Source organism: Panthera leo, chromosome C1 (assembly GCF_018350215.1).
Source record: "Panthera leo isolate Ple1 chromosome C1, P.leo_Ple1_pat1.1, whole genome shotgun sequence".
Classification (NCBI taxonomy): Eukaryota; Metazoa; Chordata; class Mammalia; order Carnivora; family Felidae; genus Panthera; species Panthera leo.
This window is the reverse complement of record NC_056686.1, coordinates 8825680-8853428: the sequence shown is the minus strand read 5'-3', so window position 1 is coordinate 8853428 and position 27749 is coordinate 8825680. Positions and strand designations below refer to the sequence as shown.

The following is a 27749-nucleotide window of genomic DNA, read 5'->3' as shown; positions in this document are numbered from 1 at the left end:
AAGACACCAGGCTGTCAGGGACAGATGACATCATTAGGTGCACAGATTCCACAAAAGAATCGGCAGATACGTTATTAGGACTCACAGTGAGTTTAGCAAGGTAACTGGATATAATGTTATTACACCAAACTCAGCTGAGTGTCTATACATTTGGGTTGAACCCTATGAGACTGCTATTGTGACAGGTTAGGCTGTCACATACTGACTACTCACACGGTTCAAAACAATACTAAAAATGAAGACTTACAACCCGCAATACTGAAAAATACAATACCACCGTCATCATCATCAGAAACATCAAATACCTAGAAATCTAACACAAAGATGTAAATCGTTCTACATGGAAACTCATAAAACATCATTGGGAGAGAGAAGTTCAAGCTGACCTAAGTAAAATTAAATACATAAAAATAAAGACGGCTGATCTTGATTTTCAGTACGAATACAGACCGTGAAAGCGAGGCCTCATAAATATAAATAAATAAATAAATAAATAAATAAATAAATAAATAAATAAATAAATAAAAATAAAGACGGTCTGAACAAACATACGGCTTTCCCGGGTACTTGATGCTATAAAAATACGGATTCTCTCTAAGCTGATCCACAGATTCAGTGCAATCCCGATCAAAATCCCAACGGGACGTTTTGTGGAATTTGAAAGGCTGATTCTAAAGTCGATGCAGAGATGCAAATTACCAAGAAGAGCCAGGGCAGGGCTGGAGAACAGAGATGGGGAAGTTGTTCCACCATATACCGAAAATCTCCTGGAGTCGAGACCGCATGGCATCCACACAGACCAGACAAAAAGACAACGAACGGAAAGGAATATAAAGTCCGGATCATAGCCAGGCACCTATGGACCTTAGATTTACCCCAACGATGGCAGGCAAATCAGCGGGAAAAGGACAATTTGTTCGATAAAAGGCGTTGGTTCAACTGCATATCCATGCGGCCTCTTGCAACATGACCGCTGCCTCTGCCACAAACAAAAGGTAGGCAGACAGCGGATCTAAACGTGAAAGGCAAAACAGTAATGATCCTAGAAAGTAATGCAGGAGTCTTTGAGACTTCAGTGAAATAAGGCAGGACATAAAGAGAAAAGATGGACCCACGTGATGACTTCAAAATTAAGAACACCTCTTCAGCGGGGCACCTGGGTGGCTCTGTTGGTTGAGCAGAGACCATTGGTTTTGGCTCAGGTCCTGATCTCATGGTTCTTGGGATGGAGCCCCACATCGGGATCTATACTGACAGCATAGAGCCTGCTTGGGATTGTCTGTCTCCCACTCTCTATGCCCCTCCCCCGTGCTCTCTCTCAAAATAAATTAATGCACTTAAAAATTTTTTTCTGTTAAAACTGACCCCAGAGACATGAAAACAAAGACTTGTTTATCACTGTTAATTGTAGCCAAAAGTGGAAACAACCCAAATCCAAACACTAATGGATATACACGGTGTATACACCCATACAACAGAAGACTGGTCAGCGATAAACAGGAGGGAAGTGAAGACCCTAATTTGTCACCACAGGAACCAGGAGGGCGTCATATCCACCAGGATATGCCAGGACCTCGGTGTCTGGCACATAGCAGACACTTTGCCAGGACCTCGGTGTCTGGCACATAGCAGGCACCAAGCTGTCAAATGAATGACTTCTTCCTTTATCCCCTCTGGCCCTCGAAGCCTAAAGCCCCAAGGGACCTAGAGACCCTCTTCTCCCTGGACCAGGAGAGACCCACCTGCCCGGAATACCACACACAGGTCGCCTACCAGTGAGTCGCCGTTGCCCTGGGAAACAACCCAAAGCTTCTCGAGAAATTACCTGGATCTGGACTGGGCTTCCTCACAGAGGAGGGAGAGCTGGGGGCCCCCGTCATTTTGGAGTCATCTTCGGGGGTGATGGCAGTGCCCCCTCCAAGGAGCGTGGTCCTGGCACTGGAGCTCACTGAGGTCACCAGGGGCCTGGCCTGGGCGCTGGTGTCGCTGAGAAAGAAGCCGGAAAGGGCACTGCCAACCCTCCTGGTGACGCAGGGAGGTCTGTGCTCAGGGGTAACCGCTTCCACAGCAAAGGGGTTCCCAGCCCCTCAGCCCACAGCCTCTGGCAGCCCCACCGTCCGCTCCTGGGAGCCATGGCTGTGCTGTCTAGACCTTCTCTCGTGCGCTCGGGCAACACTGGGCACACGGTGGGGGTCAAGCGACTGTGGGGTTGACAGAGAGGCACCCTGGAGTCCTGATACCCTGGGCCAAACCCCACCCACACCACAGCCCAGCTGTGCTCTGGGCATCCTGGGGGCTGGGACAGCCCCATGCCACATTCAGCTGGAAGGGAGAGGGCCGGGAGTCACCTGGTGGGCGCCTGGCAGTCTTCTGGGCCCGTGCCGAGGTCAGGGCTGGTCACCGGGGAAGGCCGCTCACACACAGTATCCATCTGTGCTGTGCCTGCAGGGGATCACAAGGTGGACAGATGTGCTACCGAGGAGCTTGGAGGCTCTAGGAACAGATTCTTTCGCACCACAACCCACAGTTTGGAATGAGGTGCTTGGAAAACGCAGCGGCCATCTGGTGTTTGTGCCTGCCCAGCACCCCTTCCCCTTCGGGCTAAGGCATCCCAATTCTCCTGGAACACTCTCCCCGGTCTCAGTATCCGTGCACGGGGCTGAGGCCGACTCACCACCCCACCCTCCCAGGAGTAAACCCAGACGACTTTGGACCAATCAATCCCTTTGATTCCTCTGACCCTGAGGAGCTGGTTCAGCGGTAGGCACGTGACCCAAGCCACCCCCATGAGGTACAATATCATGGTTTCAATTATGGCTGTTGAAACTGCAGGAAGGAGAAACCGTCTTTCTACTGGGTTTGGGTAGGAAGCAAGCTTGGATCTGGGGGACAAGAGGTGACAAATAGGTAAAGACAGGGCTCCTGGATCCAGCCATGCCTGATACTACCCAGAGCCAGCCCCAGACTTTGCAGTTACATCAGCCAAAAAATTTGAGATTTTGTTACGTGCAACCCAAAGACTCCTGAAGAATCCTGGGTGCAAACACGGTAAAGAGGAAAAACGCATAGCACTTTCCATCAGGTGGATCTGAGTTTGCCTGCCACCGCTAACATGTCCTCACTGTGCCCATCACACTGTGTGATACAGAGTAAACGCCCTAGGAACAGCGTGTCCTTTTCCCCTTCTAGACCTCTGTCCCATTGCTTAGACACAGTCCCACGTGTGCGATTATGATCTGAAGGCTTCAGTGGAGGGGACCTGAACAATGCTCACGTGTCTCGTATTTCCGAGTGCGCTGGCGTGACAAGGCCTGGGTGTGACATTCAAAGTCTAGCCCGGACATTCCCTGCTCTGTGGTCTTGAGCGATTTACCTGCCATCCCTGGACCTCAATTTCCCCCGTTCTAAAATGGGGATACTTCCGTCTACTTTCTGGAGTTTTGAAAATTTCCGGAGGGAACACCTATGTAAGCTGCCCCATGCGGCTTAGCTACCGGCTGACGCTAAAGCAGAAACTACTGTCCATCTCGCAGCTGGAGAGTTGCCCTGTGGGAGCGTCCACGTGGGAGCCCAGAAGTCAGCCAGCAGCGCTGTCCCATAGAAATATGATGTGAATCACGCTGTCGTTTTAAATTTCCAAGTAACCCCTTTTTAAAATGTAAAAAGAAAGATACATTTTTACAAAAGTAAAAAGAAACACGTGAAATTAATTTAATGTATGTGACCCAATATATCTAAACTACAGAGGTAGACAAGCAACATAACGATAATTAATGAGATGTTTTACATTTTCGTACGCCTGCAACTGGCCACCTTTTAAACGCTCCGTGGAGGCATGTGGCCAATGGTACCGCTAGGGGCAGCAGGGGTCTAGGGGCAGCAAAGCGGGGGCTCGGGCGCCACCATGCGGCAGCTGCAGGAACACCACCAAAACAGGGCCTCCTTTCTGGAGCGGGTCCATGGGCCCTGGCTGGAACAGAACTCTAAACCGATGCTAGCAGAGATGCAATTGTTTCAGAGCTGGAAGGTCCCCCAGGGCCGTCTAGTGGCAACTTTACATTTCCCAGAAGGGACACTGAAGCCCAGGGTGGGGTGGGAACATGCCCCACGGCTGCAGGCGAACTATACCCCGGGGACCTGATGCCCAGCCCAGAGCACTTTCCACTCCACCCCCCGGCCCTGTTGGCAGGTGGCGCGCTGCCGCAAGCCCCTCAGCACAGCATTTGTGTGACCGGGGAAGAACTGGGCCGGATTTGAGCCCCACCCACCCGCAGCACTGAGCTGTCCGGGGCCCCCACGTCCTCCTGCATAGATCTCTGCAGAGAAGATTCTGTGCCTGGCCTTGATCAGGCAATGGGGAGATGACCTCGGCCCTCACGCATCTACGGCCCAGGGAGGGAGGCCAGCGTTGATCGAACCAAGACAGACACCGGTGTTCACGTCCGTGTTGGAAAAGGACCGCGTGTGATGAGAGATCACAATGGAGATGTGACCTGTCACAAGTCATGGCACTTCCTCTTGAGGAAGTGAGGCGAGGACAGAGAGGCCAGGCTGAGCAGGACGTGACCGAGTGAGCAGGAGGAGAGGATGTGCTGAGGGGACACCACGCACAAACGCCTGGTAGGAGTGAGAAGCACCGCACATCCACGGAGCCGAAGGGGAGCAGACCGGTGGGGCCAAGAAAGGAGGGGGCCGGCGGGAGTCTGACCTGGAGGAGGGAGGCGGACACGGCGCAGGGTCGCGTGCAGGGTCACGTCCTAGAGACTGCTCGTGCGAAGCTGGCCTGGGTGCCCTTTGCCCTAGTCCTCCCGATAAGGACAGCTAAACGCCCGGGCACATGTATAAAGCACGCATATATGTGCTTTATACATATAAAAATATGCATGAGACAAAGAAGGCTCTGAACAGTGGAGAGGAGAGGGTAGCCCCTGGAACCCTAGGAAGGACACGGTGGCAAGTCCGCTGGGGTTTCTCTTTGTTCATAGATCCCAGACATGGAGCCCGATAAACCAGCAGCCCAGAAATGCCAACGGGAGCAGAATTAAAGAAATCCCTCCAAACACCCGTTCTCTTTTGCCAAAGGACCATGTCATTATCGCTGTAGAAACGAGAAAATACTGAAGTGTTTTTACGGCAGGTGTGTGGGGGTGAGAGAGACAGGCAGAGAGAAATCACATTTGGTTAAGCAGGGTGGCTCTGCCTGTCAGCCATGGGCAAGGAACGGCAGGAGGAAATGGGGGTGGGAACGGGAGACAGAATTGGGGAGCAAAATCTGTTGGACTGGGGGTAGGCTGGCTGTGGGGGTGAGGGAAGGATGGGCTGTCGGGGGAGAGGGTGGTAAGGCCTGGGCTTTGGAAAAGGACCAGTTGAGGACAAGGAGCGTCATGGGCTCAGTGTTGGGCACTTTTCTCCCGAATGGGTGTAGCTCTCTGATTCCACCCTGCAGCCTCCCGGCCTGTGTGGCTGTGGCACCACCAGTGGGCCATGGTCCAGAGCCCACCCACTCTCCAACCTCCCTCTGAAACGTGCCCTCAATACTACCTGCACCGGATCTGTGGCCCTTACCTCTTTCCTGGCCTCTTTTCCTACCTCTTTTCTGGCCTCCTTGTACTGTCACAAAATCAGAAGCTCAGAGAGGGTCAAGCATTTGCCTGAACTCACACAGCAAGTTGGAAGAGAAATCCGAGTTCCTCGGCTCCTCTAACTCCCAATGCCTCGACTGTGAGTTGGGAAAAACGGCCCCAATACCCTGGGAAAGTCCCGGGACAGAAGACTTGAGTTTTGCTCTTGTTTTTCAGGCATCAGAGAACTTCTGCCCCGAGTCTCCACTAACCCAACACTCCTCCAGCCGGGCCTGTGTCTCAGGCCACCAGGGTCTCTCCGAGCCTGGGACCCAAAGTGCAGGGAAGAGGCCGGGGGGCTCTGAGTAAATGGTACACCCACAGCCTCTCGAAAGGAGACCTGTCAGTCCAACAGGAAGGAGGAAGGAGAAGGTCAGAGGTCACTTGGAGATCTGGGACGGTGGTGGAGGCGGGGTACAGCTTGGCACAGGTCTCGGTGCCGGGCTGAGGGTGGGGATACTTACCCTGGACCTTGACAATCATCCCTTTCGGGCAGACGGTGTGGGGGATGCAGCGGGCACAGGAGTTGGTGGCTGATGTGGCACAGAACGTGCCAGGGCGGCACTCACAGACACGGGAGGAGTTCCCTGAGCACGGCATCTTCTCCACAAGATCGTCTAAGGGACACAGAGACGGGCATGGGAGACAGAGGGAGGACCGGGGAAGGGATCCGGGGACCCCTCAGGGACAGCCTGGCATGTGAGACAAGACATCATTCTGGCCTCCCCTCGGGCAGGGAGCCCGCACACCCAGCCCTTCTCTCCAGAGGGTTCCTGCAACGAAGGCAAGAGACCAGGTGGGGCCTATGAGGCAGCCTCCACTCCCCGCTCATATCCCCAGACGTCATCACCATCATATTAAAAACAAATTCATGACCCCATTAAAATGGGCAAAAAAGACACGGAGAAACCTTGAGTGCATATTGCTAAGTGAAAGAAGTCAATCTGAAAAGGCTACATGCTGTGTGATTCCAACTCCACGACGTTCAGGAAAAAACAAAGACACTAAAAAGATCAGTGGTTGTCACGGTTAGGAGGAGAGCCCTAAATCTAATGATCACAGCAGTATTGTTTATAACAGCCACAAAGTAGATTAACCCAAATGTCCACGAACCGATGAATGGATAAAGAGAACGTGGTGTGTCCATACAAAGGAATATTATTCAGCTGTGAAAAGCAATGACCCAGGGGGTGCCTGCGTGGCTCAGTCAGTTAAGCATCAGACTCTTGATTTTGGCTCAGGTCAGGATCTCACAGGTTTGTGGGATTGGGCACTGAGTCAGCAAAGAGCCTGCTCTGGATTCTCTCTCCCTGTCTCTCTACCCCACCCCTGCTCTCTCTCTCTCTCTCTCTCAAATAAATAAATGAGCACTAAAATAAGAAAAGAAAAGAAGGAATGACTGGTACTACAACATAATGAACCTTGAAAACACTGCAAAGTCAAAGAAGCCAGTCATGAAAACCTACATATTGCATGATTCCATTTAGATGAAATGCCCAGAGTAGGCAAATCCATAGAGACACAACGTAGATGAGTCACTGTAAGGGCATGGAAGAAGGAGTGAATTGGGAGAGAAGGGGTTTCTTTTGGGGGAGGCGAAAATGCTCTGAAATCAGATAGTGGTGGTGGTGCCACATTGTGAATTAAAAAAAATAAATAAATACTGTATTGCACACTTTAAAATGGTGAATTTTACCAACTCCTGGCTGGCTCAGTTGGCAGGTCATGTGACTATTTATCTCAGGGTCATGAGCTCAAGACCCATGTTTGGCACGGAACTTATTTCAAAAACAAATAAATAAGCAAAGAGTGTAATTAAAATGAATTTAAAAGAAAACAATGGTGAATTTGATCTCAAGAGAAAAAAACATCACCGGTATAAGTAATTAACAAATGCACACATCCCTGGAAAGCAACACAGGGCATCCTTGGTCAACCAGCAATGAAGACTTCCTAGAATATGGAAGGCAGATAGGATCGCATGGAAGAAGGAGACCAAAGCCCAGAATACACCCAAGAGGATTACTCTGGGAGCGGCTCTGGGGTGGGGTACTCCAGTCTCCAAGTGGGTGAGGGCAGGGGCAGGCCCCAGGGAAGCCGATGGGCAGTGCCCCACGGGGTCTCCCCACACTTCTCATCCACTGATGCCACAGACCCAGAAGCCAAGCATCTCCCCCAGGAGACTCTCAGGGGAGGTAACGGGACAGTGCCCTGGCTGGTCGTACCTGGGAAGAAGGGAGCCTGCAGACCCAGAAGATCAGCCGCTTAACAGAACCCCTCCCCGTGGTCATCAGACAGGATGTGCAGAACTAGAGGTCACCACCCATGAGAGAAAACCAGCACCAAGCAAAAAGACCTCCGAACTCAAAAAAACTCTTGAGAAAGCAGGTAATAGAAAACAAAAAACAAAGCAACAACAACAAAAACAGAACGAGCTGTTAGAATCCGTACAATATTCTCAGGAATCGGCAGCTATAAAACAGAATCCCCTGGAGCTCAAGGAAGGGCACAAAGGAAACGGAAGCCATGAAAAGAACCCCCCCCCCCCGGGCACAATGTTGTGTTCACCAATTCCAGTGGGCTCACAGAAAGACTACATTTCCCAGACTCCCTTGCAGTTTGGTTTGGGTCATATGATGGCATTCTGGCAATGGGACGTGGACAGAAATGATAAGGGCTTCTCCCAGGCCTGGCCCCTAAAACCATCGCAGGAGGCTCTATCACCTCTCTCTTCCTTGCTGTGGTTGCACTGTTGTAGCCCCTAACTCTCGCCTGCACCCCGGAAGCAGTACCAAGGAGAGAATAAAATCCTGAGAATTGTAGAAAATCTAAGAGAGAAGCAGGCCGGCTGAGGACAAACAGTGGACGCCCCTGTTAAATTCATGTAAAAACGTGGGTGGCTTGGTTGATTTTGATCTCAGCTCAGGTCCTGCTCTCAGGATCATGAGCTCAAGCCCCGCACTGGGCTCTGCGCTTGGCGTAAAGCCTACTTAAAAAAAAGGTTTTAAACCCCAGAGTAGTAGCCAAACATAATTATCACAAGCCTGAACAAAGGTGGGAAAGGGGCTGGACTGGCTAACTTTCGGGCGGGCAGGCAGGCCCAGTGGAAATCGGTAGAGACCCCGGGAGTGGGTACATCTCTCTGCAGCCGCGGGAGCTCTGGTAATGACGATCTCACAGAAGGGAAGGCAGATCCCTGCTCCAGCAAGGACGACACCCATCTCTGGCTGCACTCGGCCTCCCACCCAGGCCCTCAGACTCCTAAAATCAGTTTCAAAAGTAACACTCAGGATTACCACAGGATCCAGCCGTTCCACTGCTAAGGATACCCAAAAGAACTGAAGCCAGAGACCTGAACAGACACTTGTAGACTCAGGTACACAGCAGCCGTATTCACAATAGCTGACAGGCAGAAGCACCCCAAGTGTTCATCGGCACGAACGATAAACCAAACGGGGTGGATCCATCCAACGGAGTATCATTCAACCTTGAAAAGGAAGGCGCTTCGGACACATGATACAGGCCTTGAAGACATTATGCTAAGTGAAATGAGGCCGTCACCAGGGATAAATATGTTACGATTCTACTCGTATGAACTTCCTGGAGTAGTCAAATTCACAGAGACAGAGAGTAGACTGGGAGCTGCCAAGGCTGGTGGGGGAGGGGGGATTAAGGAGCTAGTGTTTGATGGGAACCGAGTTTCAGTTGGGGCGAAAGAACAAGTGCTGCAGCTAGACATTGTTTTTGTTGCCCTAAAATGGGAATGCACCCAAAGCCACTAAACAGGACACTTCCAAATGCCAAAATGATACATTTTATATACGTACATTTCACTACAGTATTAAGTGCCACTAAATTTTATGTTATGTATATTTTACTACAGCATTTTTTTTTTTGTAAGTAACACTCGGTCCCCAGTGAAGCTCTGAGCAGAAAGGACCAAGTAGAGCCCGGTGAGGTAGGTGGGGGGAATGTAAGGAGAAGTCACACTGTACCAGGACGGGGAAGACAGGAAAAGAAATAGAAAATCTAAAAGAAACAGAAATATATTTTGGAAAGACAGAGAACCCAGTCTAAAACAAACAGAAGCCATCCCAAGCATGCTCCCCACTATAAAGGAACTTAAGAACAATAGAAGTTTGGCAAAGGAAAAGCTCAAAGAAAAGCTGATCTTCAAAAAGGATGGGCTAAGAAGGAAGACTAGAGAGCTAAAGAAAGCAAACTGAGATGTACCGCACAGATATCCAATAAATAAATTAGCAGTGCCTTAGGAGCCCTGGCGACAGCCGGGAGGCAAGCAGCAGAAGACATGAGAAACAAAACAGAGTTCACAGCATGGAGAAAGGATCAAGAAAATATCTGTGAATGCAAGGTGAAGAGACAAAGATACTAATGCAATTAAATAAAACAGGGAGGAAAGGCAAACACAATCAAACGGAAGGATAACTAGAGTCCATAAAGTTGACATTGAGATATGTATTTAGCAGAAATAAAAATCCAGGGGCGCCTGGGTGCCTCACTCGGTTGAGAGTCCAACTCTTGATTTTGGCTCAGGTCATGAACTCACAGTTCATGGGTTCGAGGTCTGCACTGGGCTCTGCACTGGGGTAGAGCTTGCTTGGAATTCTCCCCTCCCTCACCCTCTGTCCCTCCCCCACTTGCTCTCTCTCTCTCTCTCAAAATAAATAAATTAATTAAAAAAAAAAGAAATTAAATTCCAGGTCAATTTTCCTGAAATGAAGGAAGAACTAAACGTGCAGACAGAAAAAAGACATTCCAGGGGTGCCTGTCCGGCTCAGTCGATAGAGCATGCAACTCTTGATCTTGGGGCTACAGGTGCTGCAGGTTGGGTGTAGAGATTATTTAAATAAGTAAAAACTTAAAAAAAAAAAAAAAAAAGACATTCCAGAATTATTTCCAAACAATTAATATCAAGGCACAGTCTGGTTCAAAGTTTTTTATCATTAAGGATAAAGAAAGAATTGTTCTTGCAGTCGCCTACAAAGGAGAAAGAAGGCAGATAGCAGACCCCTCCCCAGCAATATTCACCATGAGAAGACAATGCACCAATGTCTACAAAGTTCTGGAGAACACAGGGCCCAGGAATAATCATATATCTGCCCAGGTTGTCTGTGGAATATAAAGGCAAGAAACATTCTCAAACATAAAAGAATCCTCTGACGGATGTGCAAAGATGAGTCCTTACTGATAAATCCCAAGGTCAGTGAAATCTAACTAACCAATCAATAAATCAAAATGAGAAAATCAGGAATGGAGAAGCTGTGGTCAATGTGCTCATAATGCACAGTGAATAAGTTTAAATAGCAAACTAATACTAACATGCCAAGGGACTGAGGGTTACAGAAAAAGAATATAAATGCCACAGGCAGTAACGATGTAAAAAAAATACGTAAGTAATAAAAGTCAGGAAGAGGACAAGGAGGTGACAAGCTAATTACTTCATTTTTTGTGACAGGAAGCCAATCTACAATATCCCATCAAAAATCTGAAACAAACAGAACATAACTTTACCATAAGACATAGTTGTTCCTTAAATGATTCCTAACTGCTTCTTGATTTTTAACACCTCTTCTTAATGTTAGAGGTGTGTTTTTTTTTTTTTAATGTTTATTTATTTGGAGAGAGAGAACATAAGCAGGGGAGGGGCAGAGAGAGAGGGAGAGAAAGAATCCCAAGCAGGCTCCATGCTGTCAGCGCAGAGGACGACGCAGGGCTCAATCTCACAGACAAAGAGATCACGACCTGAGCTGAAATCAAGTCGGATGCTTAACCGACTGAGCCCCCCAGGGACCCTAGAGGGTTTTATTTACAAAGTGCTGTCTCTTGTGATCATTTTGTTTTACTTTCTTCTTCCTCTGATACGTTTAAATAAAAGAAAATGTAATCAATCACTTGAATGTTGTAAACAGTATGATCCCAACTTCTTAAAAATCCCTATTCTCAGGATGCCTGGGTGACTCAGTGGGTTGGGCGTCTGACTTCTGCTCAGGTCATGATCTCACGGCTTGTGGGTTTGAGCCCCACCTCAGGCTCTGTGCTGACACTAAGCCTGGAGCCTGCTTTGGATTCTGTGTCTCACTCTCTGTCCCTCCCCCACTTGCGCTCTCTCTCTCAAAAAAACATAAAATATTTAAAAAAATTTTTTAAATCCCTATTCTCCACGTGTGTCCAGTCTGGCTGGCTATGAATCTTCCCATTCTCCTTCTCTCCCTATATATACACAGAGAAGTGTCAGTCAGACATCCAATGATGGGGAACAGGCAGAGTTGGCCTTCTTCCTTACACTTCTGTATTGCTCAAATTTTTTATAATGAATGCCTGTAACTTTCATTTCATACAACACTGTCATTAATTTTAAAAACTCAAAAGATACATCAGAGAAATGCTAACACAAAGAAGAATGGCAATATTAATATCAAATGAAAATGGAATTAAGGCATTCTTTATAAGGATTAAAGAGGTGTACTTCACGCTGACAAAAGGTCCAACCCACCAAGAAAACACAATATTCATAAACACTGTACCTAATAACATAGCTTTGACATATAGAGAGAAAAAATAAATGGAACACAATGAACATCTGATGAAAAAAAGTATAGGCAAGATGGATTTTAACACATCCATCTCTGACATCAACCTTTGGGAAGGAGACAAATATAATTAAGAATAAAAAAAAAAGCATATTATCTAGGGGCATGCTTGGCTGGCTCGGCTGCAAGAGCATGAGACTCTTGATCTCGGGGGTCGTGAAGTTCAAGCCCCACGATGGGTGTAGAGTTTACTGAAAAAAATAAACTCAAAAAAAATTTGTTGAAAAGAATGCATATTATTTGAAAAACACAATTAACAAGCTTGATCCAATAGGTATGTAGAAAGTTTTGTACACAACAAACACATTTTTCTCCAAACACACTAAAAATAGGCTTTAAAAATATCCACATTTATTAGGGCACAAGAAATCTCAACAAATTTCCCAGCCCCACCTCACAAAAAACCCGCACAAAACAAAACAAACACCAGAGAGCACACAAACCACATTCACTCAGCATAATAAGAAATTAACAATGAAAGTGCTCATTGGAAGAATCTCCTGGAAGCACTTGTGGTCGCAGGCAAAGGACACAGCTCCTGGTGTCAGACCACAGCTCAAACTCCAGTTCTGCCACTTACCGGACTTCTGTAACTTTGCAAAGGCCCTTAACCTCCCTAAGCCTACCTCACTGGAAAGCGGGGATGAGAAAAGAACCTTCGGGGTGCCTGGCTGGCTCAGTCTGTAGAGCGTGCGACCCTTGATCTCAGGGTCATGAGTTTGAGCCCCACCTTGGGCAGAGATTACTTAAAAGAAGAAACATAACCTCTTCTCCTAGGAGTCTTGTGAAGATTGAACTCAATGAATGTGAGTCCCTCCCTGGAGGAAACAGGTTAACTAAGTCTCTCTAAAAACGGATGCAAACCATCAGGGAGGATACCAACTCACAAATCCAGAGGGGTAAACTGAGGCACCAAGGGGCCAACCTAGAGTCCAGGCAGCAAATCTTGATGCTCCCTACCTTCTCTGCCACCCCCTGCCCGCCACGGACCCCGTACTAAGAAGTAGCCCCTGGAGAGGAGAACACAGCCCTTACCTCGAGCACAGCTCACACAGGCCGTGCAGCGGCCGTCCCTGTCCAGGTAGTAGTCGGGCTCACACTGCTTCCGACAGTCAGGTGACCCCTGGGGACACGGCGGCTGTGGGGTCAGCCCTGGGGAAAGAAGCAGACAAGCTCCAGGCCAGGCCGCCAAGGCAGAGGCCCCATTCACCACCACCTCTTCACCCAGTCGCCACCACCAGCTCCAAGGCTGGCGCCCAGACTCCTCACGTGTCAGATCAATCTGCAGAGGGAGTCCTGAAGCCCAGAGAGGGAAGGAATGTGTCTACAGCCACACAGGAAAAGAGCACTGACTCCCTCTGAACTGCCCCTCTGCTTCCAGGCCCTTCCCTCTGCGATCCGTCATGGCCACTACGCCAGAGCCCTCTCCCCAGCCCCACCATGTCACCACCCTCCTCAAAACCCTGGAGCCACTTCCCTCTGAGATCAGCCACGAGGCAAGGATGCCGACTACCACAGCTTCCGCTCAGTGTGGCCCTGGGGTCCCAGGCGAGGCAGTAAGGCAAGGCAAGGCAAGGAGAGAAAAGAAGTGAGGCCAGGAGAGGAAGACACCAGGCTGTCAGGGACAGATGACATCATTAGGTGCACAGATTCCACAAAAGAATCGGCAGATACGTTATTAGGACTCACAGTGAGTTTAGCAAGGTAACTGGATATAATGTTATTACACCAAACTCAGCTGAGTGTCTATACATTTGGGTTGAACCCTATGAGACTGCTATTGTGACAGGTTAGGCTGTCACATACTGACTACTCACACGGTTCAAAACAATACTAAAAATGAAGACTTACAACCCGCAATACTGAAAAATACAATACCACTGTCATCATCATCAGAAACATCAAATACCTAGAAATCTAACACAAAGATGTAAATCGTTCTACATCGAAACTCATAAAACATCATTGGGAGAGAGAAGTTCAAGCTGACCTAAGTAAAATTAAATACATAAAAATAAAGACGGCTGATCTTGATTTTCAGTACGAATACAGACCGTGAAAGCGAGGCCTCATAAATATAAATAAATAAATAAATAAATAAATAAATAAATAAATAAATAAAAATAAAGACGGTCTGAACAAACATACGGCTTTCCCGTGTACTTGATGCTATAAAAATACGGATTCTCTCTAACCTGATCCACAGATTCAGTGCAATCCCGATCAAAATCCCAACGGGACGTTTTGTGGAATTTGAAAGGCTGATTCTAAAGTCGATGCAGAGATGCAAATTACCAAGAAGAGCCAGGGCAGGGCTGGAGAACAGAGATGGAGAAGTTGTTCCACCATATACCGAAAATCTCCTGGAGTCGAGACCGCATGGCATCCACACAGACCAGACAAAAAGACAACGAACGGAAAGGAATATAAAGTCCGGATCATAGCCAGGCACCTATGGACCTTAGATTTACCCCAACGATGGCAGGCAAATCAGCGGGAAAAGGACAATTTGTTCGATAAAAGGCGTCGGTTCAACTGCATATCCATGTGGCCTCTTGCAACATGACCGCTGCCTCCGCCACAAACAAAAGGTAGGCAGACAGCGGATCTAAACGTGAAAGGCAAAACAGTAATGATCCTAGAAAGTAATGCAGGAGTCTTTGAGACTTCAGTGAAATAAGGCAGGACATAAAGAGAAAAGATGGACCCACGTGATGACTTCAAAATTAAGAACACCTCTTCAGCGGGGCACCTGGGTGGCTCTGTTGGTTGAGCAGAGACCATTGGTTTTGGCTCAGGTCCTGATCTCATGGTTCTTGGGATGGAGCCCCACATCGGGATCTATACTGACAGCATAGAGCCTGCTTGGGATTGTCTGTCTCCCACTCTCTATGCCCCTCCCCCGTGCTCTCTCTCAAAATAAATTAATGCACTTAAAAATTTTTTTCTGTTAAAACTGACCCCAGAGACATGAAAACAAAGACTTGTTTATCACTGTTAATTGTAGCCAAAAGTGGAAACAACCCAAATCCAAACACTAATGGATATACACGGTGTATACACCCATACAACAGAAGACTGGTCAGCGATAAACAGGAGGGAAGTGAAGACCCTAATTCGTCACCACAGGAACCAGGAGGGCGTCATATCCACCAGGATATGCCAGGACCTCGGTGTCTGGCACATAGCAGACACTTTGCCAGGACCTCGGTGTCTGGCACATAGCAGGCACCAAGCTGTCAAATGAATGACTTCTTCCTTTATCCCCTCTGGCCCTCGAAGCCTAAAGCCCCAAGGGACCTAGAGACCCTCTTCTCCCTGGACCAGGAGAGACCCACCTGCCCGGAATACCACACACAGGTCGCCTACCAGTGAGTCGCCGTTGCCCTGGGAAACAACCCAAAGCTTCTCGAGAAATTACCTGGATCTGGACTGGGCTTCCTCACAGAGGAGGGAGAGCCGGGGGCCCCCGTCATTTTGGAGTCATCTTCGGGGGTGATGGCAGTGCCCCCTCCAAGGAGCGTGGTCCTGGCACTGGAGCTCACTGAGGTCACCAGGGGCCTGGCCTGGGCGCTGGTGTCGCTGAGAAAGAAGCCGGAAAGGGCACTGCCAACCCTCCTGGTGACGCAGGGAGGTCTGTGCTCAGGGGTAACCGCTTCCACAGCAAAGGGGTTCCCAGCCCCTCAGCCCACAGCCTCTGGCAGCCCCACCGTCCGCTCCTGGGAGCCATGGCTGTGCTGTCTAGACCTTCTCTCGTGCGCTCGGGCAACACTGGGCACACGGTGGGGGTCAAGCGACTGTGGGGTTGACAGAGAGGCACCCTGGAGTCCTGATACCCTGGGCCAAACCCCACCCACACCACAGCCCAGCTGTGCTCTGGGCATCCTGGGGGCTGGGACAGCCCCATGTCACATTCAGCTGGAAGGGAGAGGGCCGGGAGTCACCTGGTGGGCGCCTGGCAGTCTTCTGGGCCCGTGCCGAGGTCAGGGCTGGTCACCGGGGAAGGCCGCTCACACACAGTATCCATCTGTGCTGTGCCTGCAGGGGATCACAAGGTGGACAGATGTGCTACCGAGGAGCTTGGAGGCTCTAGGAACAGATTCTTTCGCACCACAACCCACAGTTTGGAATGAGGTGCTTGGAAAACGCAGCGGCCATCTGGTGTTTGTGCCTGCCCAGCACCCCTTCCCCTTCGGGCTAAGGCATCCCAATTCTCCTGGAACACTCTCCCCGGTCTCAGTATCCGTGCACGGGGCTGAGGCCGACTCACCACCCCACCCTCCCAGGAGTAAACCCAGACGACTTTGGACCAATCAATCCCTTTGATTCCTCTGACCCTGAGGAGCTGGTTCAGCGGTAGGCACGTGACCCAAGCCACCCCCATGAGGTACAATATCATGGTTTCAATTATGGCTGTTGAAACTGCAGGAAGGAGAAACCGTCTTTCTACTGGGTTTGGGTAGGAAGCAAGCTTGGATCTGGGGGACAAGAGGTGACAAATAGGTAAAGACAGGGCTCCTGGATCCAGCCATGCCTGATACTACCCAGAGCCAGCCCCAGACTTTGCAGTTACATCAGCCAAAAAATTTGAGATTTTGTTACGTGCAACCCAAAGACTCCTGAAGAATCCTGGGTGCAAACACGGTAAAGAGGAAAAACGCATAGCACTTTCCATCAGGTGGATCTGAGTTTGCCTGCCACCGCTAACATGTCCTCACTGTGCCCGTCACACTGCGTGATACAGAGTAAACGCCCCAGGAACAGCGTGTCCTTTTCCCCTTCTAGACCTCTGTCCCATTGCTTAGAAACAGTCCCACGTGTGCGATTATGATCTGAAGGCTTCAGTGGAGGGGACCTGAACAATGCTCACGTGTCTCGTATTTCCGAGTGCGCTGGCGTGACAAGGCCTGGGTGTGACATTCAAAGTCTAGCCCGGACATTCCCTGCTCTGTGGTCTTGAGCGATTTACCTGCCATCCCTGGACCTCAATTTCCCCCGTTCTAAAATGGGGATACTTCCGTCTACTTTCTGGAGTTTTGAAAATTTCAGGAGGGAACACCTGTGTAAGCTGCCCCATGCGGCTTAGCTACCGGCTGACGCTAAAGCGGAAACTACTGTCCATCTCGCAGCTGGAGAGTTGCCCTGTGGGAGCGTCCACGTGGGAGCCCAGAAGTCAGCCAGCAGCGCTGTCCCATAGAAATATGATGTGAATCACGCTGTCGTTTTAAATTTCCAAGTAACCCCTTTTTAAAACGTAAAAAGAAAGATACATTTTTACAAAAGTAAAAAGAAACACGTGAAATTAATTTAATGTATGTGACCCAATATATCTAAACTACAGAGGTAGACAAGCAACATAATGATAATTAATGAGATGTTTTACATTTTCGTACTCCTGCAACTGGCCACCTTTTAAACGCTCCGTGGAGGCATGTGGCCAATGGTACCGCTAGGGGCAGCAGGGGTCTAGGGGCAGCAAAGGGGGGGCTCGGGCGCCACCATGCGGCAGCTGCAGGAACACCACCAAAACAGGGCCTCCTTTCTGGAGCGGGTCCATGGGCCCTGGCTGGAACAGAACTCTAAACCGATGCTAGCAGAGATGCAATTGTTTCAGAGCTGGAAGGTCCCCCAGGGCCGTCTAGTGGCAACTTTACATTTCCCAGAAGGGACACTGAAGCCCAGGGTGGGGTGGGAACATGCCCCACGGCTGCAGGCGAACTATACCCCGGGGACCTGATGCCCAGCCCAGAGCACTTTCCACTCCACCCCCCCCGGCCCTGTTGGCAGGTGGCGCGCTGCCGCAAGCCCCTCAGCACAGCATTTGTGTGACCGGGGAAGAACTGGGCCGGATTTGAGCCCCACCCACCCGCAGCACTGAGCTGTCCGGGGCCCCCACGTCCTCCTGCATAGATCTCTGCAGAGAAGATTCTGTGCCTGGCCTTGATCAGGCAATGGGGAGATGACCTCGGCCCTCACGCATCTACGGCCCAGGGAGGGAGGCCAGCGTTGATCGAACCAAGACAGACACCGGTGTTCACGTCCGTGTTGGAAAAGGACCGCGTGTGATGAGAGATCACAATGGAGATGTGACCTGTCACAAGTCATGGCACTTCCTCTTGAGGAAGTGAGGCGAGGACAGAGAGGCCAGGCTGAGCAGGACGTGACCGAGTGAGCAGGAGGAGAGGATGTGCTGAGGGGACACCACGCACAAACGCCTGGTAGGAGTGAGAAGCACCGCACATCCACGGAGCCGAAGGGGAGCAGACCGGTGGGGCCAAGAAAGGAGGGGGCAGGCGGGAGTCTGACCTGGAGGAGGGAGGCGGACACGGCGCAGGGTCGCGTGCAGGGTCACGTCCTGGAGACTGCTCGTGCGAAGCTGGCCTGGGTGCCCTTTGCCCTAGTCCTCCCGACAAGGACAGCTAAACGCCCGGGCACATGTATAAAGCACGCATATATGTGCTTTATACATATAAAAATATGCATGAGACAAAGAAGGCTCTGAACAGTGGAGAGGAGAGGGTAGCCCCTGGAACCCTAGGAAGGACACGGTGGCAAGTCCGCTGGGGTTTCTCTTTGTTCATAGATCCCAGACATGGAGCCCGATAAACCAGCAGCCCAGAAATGCCAACGGGAGCAGAATTAAAGAAATCCCTCCAAACACCCGTTCTCTTTTGCCAAAGGACCATGTCATTATCGCTGTAGAAACGAGAAAATACTGAAGTGTTTTTACGGCAGGTGTGTGGGGGTGAGAGAGACAGGCAGAGAGAAATCACATTTGGTTAAGCAGGGTGGCTCTGCCTGTCAGCCATGGGCAAGGAACGGCAGGAGGAAATGGGGGTGGGAACGGGAGACAGAATTGGGGAGCAAAATCTGTTGGACTGGGGGTAGGCTGGCTGTGGGGGTGAGGGAAGGATGGGCTGTCGGGGGAGAGGGTGGTAAGGCCTGGGCTTTGGAAAAGGACCAGTTGAGGACAAGGAGCGTCATGGGCTCAGTGTTGGGCACTTTTCTCCCGAATGGGTGTAGCTCTCTGATTCCACCCTGCAGCCTCCCAGCCTGGGTGGCTGTGGCACCACCAGTGGGCCATGGTCCAGAGCCCACCCACTCTCCAACCTCCCTCTGAAACGTGCCCTCAGTACCACCTGCACCGGATCTGTGGCCCTTACCTCTTTCCTGGCCTCTTTTCCTACCTCTTTTCTGGCCTCCTTGTACTGTCACAAAATCAGAAGCTCAGAGAGGGTCAAGCATTTGCCTGAACTCACACAGCAAGTTGGAAGAGAAATCCGAGTTCCTCGGCTCCTCTAACTCCCAATGCCTCGACTGTGAGTTGGGAAAAACGGCCCCAATACCCTGGGAAAGTCCCGGGACAGAAGACTTGAGTTTTGCTCTTGTTTTTCAGGCATCAGAGAACTTCTGCCCCGAGTCTCCACTAACCCAACACTCCTCCAGCCGGGCCTGTGTCTCAGGCCACCAGGGTCTCTCCGAGCCTGGGACCCAAAGTGCAGGGAAGAGGCCGGGGGGCTCTGAGTAAATGGTACACCCACAGCATCTCGAAAGGAGACGTGTCAGTCCAACAGGAAGGAGGAAGGAGAAGGTCAGAGGTCACTTGGAGATCTGGGACGGTGGTGGAGGCGGGGTACAGCTTGGCACAGGTCTCGGTGCCGGGCTGAGGGTGGGGATACTTACCCTGGACCTTGACAATCATCCCTTTCGGGCAGACGGTGTGGGGGATGCAGCGGGCACAGGAGTTGGTGGCTGATGTGGCACAGAACGTGCCAGCGCGGCACTCACAGACGCGGGAGGAGTTCCCTGAGCACGGCATCTTCTCCACAAGATCGTCTAAGGGACACAGAGACGGGCATGGGAGACAGAGGGAGGACCGGGGAAGGGATCCGGGGACCCCTCAGGGACAGCCTGGCATGTGAGACAAGACATCATTCTGGCCTCCCCTCGGGCAGGGAGCCCGCACACCCAGCCCTTCTTTCCAGAGGGTTCCTGCAACGAAGGCAAGATGCCAGGTGGCGCCTATGAGGCAGCCTCCACTCCCCGCTCATATCCCCAGACGTCATCACCATCATATTAAAAACAAATTCATGACCCCATTAAAATGGGCAAAAAAGACACGGAGAAACCTTGAGTGCATATTGCTAAGTGAAAGAAGTCAATCTGAAAAGGCTACATGCTGTGTGATTCCAACTCCACGACGTTCAGGAAAAAACAAAGACACTAAAAAGATCAGTGGTTGTCACGGTTAGGAGGAGAGCCCTAAATCTAATGATCACAGCAGTATTGTTTATAACAGCCACAAAGTAGATTAACCCAAATGTCCATGAACCGATGAATGGATAAAGAGAACGTGGTGTGTCCATACAAAGGAATATTATTCAGCTGTGAAAAGCAATGACCCAGGGGGTGCCTGCGTGGCTCAGTCAGTTAAGCATCAGACTCTTGATTTTGGCTCAGGTCAGGATCTCACAGGTTTGTGGGATTGGGCACTGAGTCAGCAAAGAGCCTGCTCTGGATTCTCTCTCCCTGTCTCTCTACCCCACCCCTGCTCTCTCTCTCTCTCTCTCTCTCAAATAAATAAATGAGCACTAAAATAAGAAAAGAAAAGAAGGAATGACTGGTACTACAACATAATGAACCTTGAAAACACTGCAAAGTCAAAGAAGCCAGTCATGAAAACCTACATATTGCATGATTCCATTTAGATGAAATGCCCAGAGTAGGCAAATCCATAGAGACACAACGTAGATGAGTCACTGTAAGGGCATGGAAGAAGGAGTGAATTGGGAGAGAAGGGGTTTCTTTTGGGGGAGGCGAAAATGCTCTGAAATCAGATAGTGGTGGTGGTGCCACATTGTGAATTAAAAAAAATAAATAAATACTGTATTGCACACTTTAAAATGGTGAATTTTACCAACTCCTGGCTGGCTCAGTTGGCAGGTCATGTGACTATTTATCTCAGGGTCATGAGCTCAAGACCCATGTTTGGCACGGAACTTATTTCAAAAACAAATAAATAAGCAAAGAGTGTAATTAAAATGAATTTAAAAGAAAACAATGGTGAATTTGATCTCAAGAGAAAAAAACATCACCGGTATAAGTAATTAACAAATGCACACAACCCTGGAAAGCAACACAGGGCATCCTTGGTCAACCATCAATGAAGACTTCTTAGAATATGGAAGGCAGATAGGATCGCATGGAAGAAGGAGACCAAAGCCCAGAATACACCCAAGAGGATTACTCTGGGAGCGGCTCTGGGGTGGGGTACTCCAGTCTCCAAGTGGGTGAGGGCAGGGGCAGGCCCCAGGGAAGCCGATGGGCAGTGCCCCACGGGGTCTCCCCACACTTCTCATCCACTGATGCCACAGACCCAGAAGCCAAGCATCTCCCCCAGGAGACTCTCAGGGGAGGTAACGGGACAGTGCCCTGGCTGGTCGTACCTGGGAAGAAGGGAGCCTGCAGACCCAGAAGATCAGCCGCTTAACAGAACCCCTCCCAGTGGTCATCAGACAGGATGTGCAGAACTAGAGGTCACCACCCATGAGAGAAAACCAGCACCAAGCAAAAAGACCTCCGAACTCAAAAAAACTCTTGAGAAAGCAGGTAATAGAAAACAAAAAACAAAGCAGCAACAACAAAAACAGAACGAGCTGTTAGAATCCGTACAATATTCTCAGGAATCGGCAGCTATAAAACAGAATCCCCTGGAGCTCAAGGAAGGGCACAAAGGAAACGGAAGCCATGAAAAGAAACCCCCCGGGCACAATGTTGTGTTCACCAATTCCAGTGGGCTCACAGAAAGACTACATTTCCCAGCCTCCCTTGCAGTTTGGTTTGGGTCATATGATGGCATTCTGGCAATGGGACGTGGACAGAAATGATAAGGGCTTCTCCCAGGCCTGGCCCCTAAAACCATCGCAGGAGGCTCTATCATCTCTCTCTTCCTTGCTGTGGTTGCACTGTTGTAGCCCCTAACTCTCGCCTGCACCCCGGAAGCAGTACCGAGGAGACAATAAAATCCTGAGAGTTGTAGAAAATCTAAGAGAGAGGCAGGCCGGCTGAGGACAAACAGTGGACACCCCTGTTAAATTCATGTAAAAACGTGGGTGGCTTGGTTGATTTTGATCTCAGCTCAGGTCCTGCTCTCAGGATCATGAGCTCAAGCCCCGCACTGGGCTCTGCGCTTGGCGTAAAGCCTACTTAAAAAAAAGGTTTTAAACCCCAGAGTAGTAGCCAAGCACAATTATCACAAGCCTGAACAAAGGTGGGAAAGGGGCTGGACTGGCTAACTTTCGGGCGGGCAGGCAGGCCCAGTGGAAATCGGTAGAGACCCCGGGAGTGGGTACACCTCTCTGCAGCCGCGGGAGCTCTGGTAATGACGATCTCACAGAAGGGAAGGCAGATCCCTGCTCCAGCAAGGACGACACCCATCTCTGGCTGCACTCGGCCTCCCACCCAGGTCCTCAGACTCCTAAAATCAGTTTCAAAAGTAACACTCAGGATTACCACAGGATCCAGCCGTTCCACTGCTAAGGATACCCAAAAGAACTGAAGCCAGAGACCTGAACAGACACTTGTAGACTCAGGTACACAGCAGCCGTATTCACAATAGTTGACAGGCAGAAGCACCCCAAGTGTTCATCGGCACGAACGATAAACCAAACGGGGTGGATCCATCCAACGGAGTATCATTCAACCTTGAAAAGGAAGGCGCTTCGGACACATGATACAGTGCCTTGAAGACATTATGCTAAGTGAAATGAGGCCGTCACCAGGGATAAATATGTTACGATTCTACGTGTAGGAACTTCCTAGAGCAGAGGGTGCCTTGGCGGCTCTGTCGGTTAAACCTCTGGCTTCGGCTCAGGTCATGATCTCATGGTTCATGAGTTTGAGCCCTGTGTTGGGCTCTGTGCTGACAGCTCAGAGCTGGAGCCTGGTTTGGATTCTGTGTCTCTCCCTCTCTCTGCTCTCCTCTGCTGGCGCTCTGTCTCTCTCTCTTCCGAAAATATAAATAAACATTAAAAAAAAGAAAGAAAGAAATAGACTTAAAAAAAAAGTTCAGAAAGAGTGAAGCTGTGGTCAATGTGCTCATACTGTACAATGAATGAGTTTAAATAGCAAACTAAAACAAACATGCCAAGGGACTGTGGGTAACAGAAAAGAATATAAATGCCACAGGCAATAACAAAGAAAAAAAAGTAAGTAATAAGTCAGGAAGAGGACAGGGAGGAGGCAGGCTAATTACTTCATTTTTCATTATAGGAAGCCAATCTACTCCATCCCGTCCAAAATCTGAAACAAGTAGAACATGACTTTAATACAAGACATAGTTGTTCCTTAAATGATTCCTAACTGCTTCTTGATTTTCAACACCTCTTCTTAATTTTAGAGGATTTTCGTAGAAACTACTGTCTCTTGTGATCATTTCATTCTTTTTTAATTTTGCTTTCTTCTTTCTCTGATACATTTAAATAAAATTAAATGTAATCGCTTGAATGTCGTCAACAGTATGATCCCATCCTCTTAAAAATCCCTTTTCCCAGGGTGCCTGGGTAGCTCAGTCAGTTGAGCATCTGACTCTTGATATCTGCTCGGTTGTCAGGGATCCAGCCACTCGCTGGGGTATAGGCTAAGCGCAGCCACTGCTTGAGATTCTCTCTCTCTCCCTCTGCCCTTCTCCCCCTGCTCACTCTCTCCCTCTCTCTTTAAAATAAATAAAAAATTTTAAATCCCTTTCTCTACGTGTGTATAGTCTGGCTACGAATCTTCCCATTCTCCTTCTCTCTCTATATATACACAGAGAAGTGTCAGTCAGACATCCAATGATGGGGAACAGGCAGAGTTGGCCTTCTTCCTTACACTTCTGTATTGCTTGAATTTTTTATAATGAATGCCTATAGCTTTCATTTCATACAACACTGTCATTAATTTTAAAAACTCAAAAGATACATCAGAGAAATGCTAACGCAAAGAAGAATGGCAATATTAATATCAAATGAAAATGGAATTAAGGCATTCTTTATAAGGATTAAAGAGGTGTACTTCACGCTGACAAAAGGTCCAACCCACCAAGAAAACACAATATTCATAAACACTGTACCTAATAACATAGCTTTGACATATAGAGAGAAAAAATGAATGAAACACAATGAAAATCTGATGAAAAAAAGTATAGGCAAGATGGATTTTAACACATCTATCTCTGACATCAACCTTTGGGAAGGAGACAAATATAATTAAGAATAAAAAAAAAAGCATATTATCTAGGGGCATGCTTGGCTGGCTCGGCTGCAAGAGCATGAGACTCTTGATCTCGGGGGTCATGAGTTCAAGCCCCACGTTGGGTGTAGAGGTTACTGAAAAAAATAAACTCAAAAAAAAAATTGTTGAAAAGAATGCGTATTATTTGAAAAACACAATTAACAAACTTGATCCAATTGGTATGTAGAGAATTTTGTACACAACACATTTTTCTCCAAACACACTAAAAATAGGTTTTAAAAATATCCACATTTATTAGGGCACAAGAAATCTCAACAAACTTCCCAGCCCCACCTCACAATAAACCCGCACAAAACAAAACAAACACCAGAGAGCTCACAAACCACATTCAATCACCATAGTAAGAAATTAACAATGAAAGTGCTCATTGGAAGAATCTCCTGGAAGCACTTGTGGTCGCAGGCAAAGAACACAGCTCCTGGTGTCAGACCACAGCTCAAACTTCAGATCTGCCACTTACGAGACTTCTGTAACTTTGCAAAGGTCCTAACTTCCCTAAGCCTGGGTTTCCTCTCTGTAAAGCAGGGATGAGAAAAGAACCTTCGGGGTGCCTGGCTGGCTCAGTCTGTAGAGCGTGCGTCCCTTGATCTCAGGGTCATGAGTTTGAGCCCCACCTTGGGCCGACAGATCACTTAAAAAAAAGAAAAACAGGCGCGCCTAGGTGGCTCAGTCGGTTAAGCATCCAACTTTGGCTCAGGTCATGATCTCAGGGTTCAAGGGTTCCAGCCCCACGTCCAGGCTCTATGCTGACACCTCGGAGCCTGGAGCCTGCTTCGAATTGTGTCTCGTCTCTCTCTGCCCCTCCCCTGCTCATGCACTCTCTCTCTCTCTCTCAAATATAAATAAACATTTTAAAAAATTTAAAATGAAAAGAAAAACAAAATCTTCTAGGAGTCTTGTGAAGATTGTACTCAATAAATGCGAGTCCCTCCCTTGAGGAAACGGGTTAACTAAGTCTCTCTGAAAACGGATGCAAAACATCATGGCTGGTAACAACTCACAAATCCAGAGGGGTAAACCGAGGCACCAGGGGGCCAACCCGGAGTCCAGGCAGCAAATCTTGATGCTCCCTACCTTCTCTGCCACCCCCCCACCCGCGGTGACCCCCTCCCAAGAAGTTGCCCCTGGAGGGGAGAACACAGCCCTTACCTCGAGCACAGCTCACACAGGCCGTGCAGCGGCCGTCCCTGTTCAGGTAGTAGTCGGGCTCACACTGCTTCCTGCAGTCAGGTGACCCCTGGGGGCACGGCAGCCCTGGGGAAGGAAGCAGAGAAGCTCCAGGCCAGGCCGCCAGGGCAGAGGCCTCACCTCCCCACCGGTTACCGCTCCTCCCTAAAGCCACCGCCAGTTCCACCCCTTAGCGCCCAAACACGGCAGTCCGCCCCTGGCGTTACAGACGGAAGCGCTGGCGCAGAGGAGGGCCGACCTGCCCCAAGGTCCCCTGGCAGCTGGGAGAAGCCCTGGGCCTGGGGTTCCATCTCTCGGGCACTGTTAAGTTCGACCTGTTAGGGTTGTTGAGCGGGTTACAGGGGTTGTGAAAATAAACGTGTGCTTAGCACACAGCCAGTGCCGGAGGGGCACTGGCGGCTGCCTTCCTGGGCAGGAGGCCTGCTTCACTGCAGGAACCGGGGAGCCATTAAGTCCCGAGACCCTGCGGAGCCTAAGCCAGCCTGAGACGCTCGCGGATCAGCGAGTAGTGCCAAACTGTTCCCTGCTCCCACTACACAGGGATGCGACACGAATCGCGTTGATACCGACTGCCTGGGGCAAAGCGGGCAGGGCGCCTTCACCTGCCCTGTGGGCTCTCCCTCCAGTGGCGTCCTGACAGGCCACCCGCCCACCGCTTGATTCCAAGATGGCCACATGACGCAGGTAGGCCAATCAGAATACCTCATCGCTCAGGATGGGCACATGACCCAGGTAGGCCAATCAGATGCCTCAGCCGACCCAGATAGGCCAATCAGAATACTTCATCCTTCAGACGGGCACATGACCCAAACAGGCCAATCAGAGGTGAGGCCAATCTTCCTCGCCATTCTAATTGCTTCTTAGACACATGACCCATGCCAGCCAATGAGCCCCATCTCTGAGAGTTTCACAAAAGCTCCTGGGAAATAGCCCTTCTCTTTACTTTCAGACTTGTGGTGCAAAGGGCGGTTTAAGTCCAGCGCTGCCAGGTCGTGGCAGGTGCTGGATGGGCAGGGTGCCTGAGAACGAGATGATCCAAAGGCGAGCAGAAGTCCAGAGACAGAGAGAAATGGACGGCTGAGGACATTCTCAGTGAATTTATGGTGCCATGGACTTCTCTGTTACTGAGCCATTTATTTCTCTTTTGTCTTGTTTGTGCCTAAATAAGTTGGGTCTGAGTAGTTACAGACTAAAGTTAAACCATGGGTTCTCAATATTTCTTGTGCCCCCTAGTTGTTCTGGGGAAACCTGGGACACTGCTCAGGATTGTGTTTCTGAGTGCATAAAATAAAATACAAAGGATTACAAAGGAACCTAGCTATGTGAGAATACAGTTATCAGAACATTAAAATAATTTAAGATCTAGCCATACATGTGATTCTTTATAAACTCATTAAAGTCTAATAAATATGGTTTCATAGTACTGATGAATATAAATATTTCATGACAACTGTAGCAACTATAATATAATTGCAGTATATCATGAGAATGTCTGATTTCTACTGATGGAAAAACTGCAGGTACTATGATATTATTAGTATGTTTTATTATCTTGATTCATAATGGAAGGAATTCATACAGGACATTTTAGTTAGAGGCTGATGAAAAATGAGTGACCTCGTTCAGTTCAGGGCCCGCCTGAAATATACCCATGGGCACTAGGGAATCCATGGACCCCAAGGCAAACCCCTGCTCTAGAACGACATGCAAGAACCTCTGGAAAAATACTAGCTTGATGGCTAACACCCTCTAGCTCAGAAAACGTCAGTAGTTGCCCAGTGGTCTTTCGGAGAGGTAAATCTGGTCCCATCCTCCCTTGCCTAAAACTTTCAAATCCTTCTCATTCCCAGGATAGAGGCCTAGGTCCTTACTGGGTTAGGAGGTTCTGCCCGCCTACAGCCCCCCTACTGTCTAATCTCTAGCCACACTGGCATCTCCATGTCCCCCAAAGGGGCCATGCTCCCTTCAGCCCCCAGGGCCTTTGCACAAGCTTGCCCTTTGCCAGGAATATTCCTCTTACCTTTTCCCTGGTAAACTC

The 27749-nt window shown here is 49.3% G+C and overlaps 1 protein-coding gene and 2 long non-coding RNA genes across 4 annotated transcripts in view; 2 read left to right on the top strand and 1 right to left on the bottom strand.

The window, feature by feature from the left end:
• Positions 1 to 27749, bottom strand: part of TNFRSF8 (TNF receptor superfamily member 8) — a 77116-nt gene that overhangs the window by 28756 nt on the left and 20611 nt on the right. The window contains exons 1-10 of one of the 2 annotated variants that reach the window (XM_042951841.1): positions 26314 to 26380; positions 25673 to 25777; positions 19916 to 20068; positions 16177 to 16270; positions 15654 to 15814; positions 13710 to 13847; positions 13268 to 13384; positions 6086 to 6238; positions 2349 to 2442; positions 1826 to 1986 (exon numbers count right to left, since the gene is read on the bottom strand). In XM_042951841.1, the coding sequence (XP_042807775.1) occupies positions 1826 to 1986; positions 2349 to 2442; positions 6086 to 6238; positions 13268 to 13384; positions 13710 to 13847; positions 15654 to 15814; positions 16177 to 16270; positions 19916 to 20051 (1054 nt within the window). In that variant the 5' untranslated portion in view covers positions 20052 to 20068; positions 25673 to 25777; positions 26314 to 26380. Of the gene's footprint in view, positions 1 to 1825; positions 1987 to 2348; positions 2443 to 6085; positions 6239 to 13267; positions 13385 to 13709; positions 13848 to 15653; positions 15815 to 16176; positions 16271 to 19915; positions 20069 to 25672; positions 25778 to 26313; positions 26381 to 27749 lie in introns of those variants that run through there. The other variant, XM_042951840.1, reaches the window with a different exon arrangement.
• LOC122227390 lies at positions 4988 to 6168 on the top strand. The gene is made up of 3 exons (XR_006206003.1): positions 4988 to 5137; positions 5799 to 5993; positions 6118 to 6168. It is a non-coding gene; the product is annotated as an uncharacterized LOC122227390 (long non-coding RNA).
• LOC122227389 lies at positions 18818 to 20039 on the top strand. Its single transcript, XR_006206002.1, has 3 exons — positions 18818 to 18967; positions 19629 to 19823; positions 19948 to 20039. It is a non-coding gene; the product is annotated as an uncharacterized LOC122227389 (long non-coding RNA).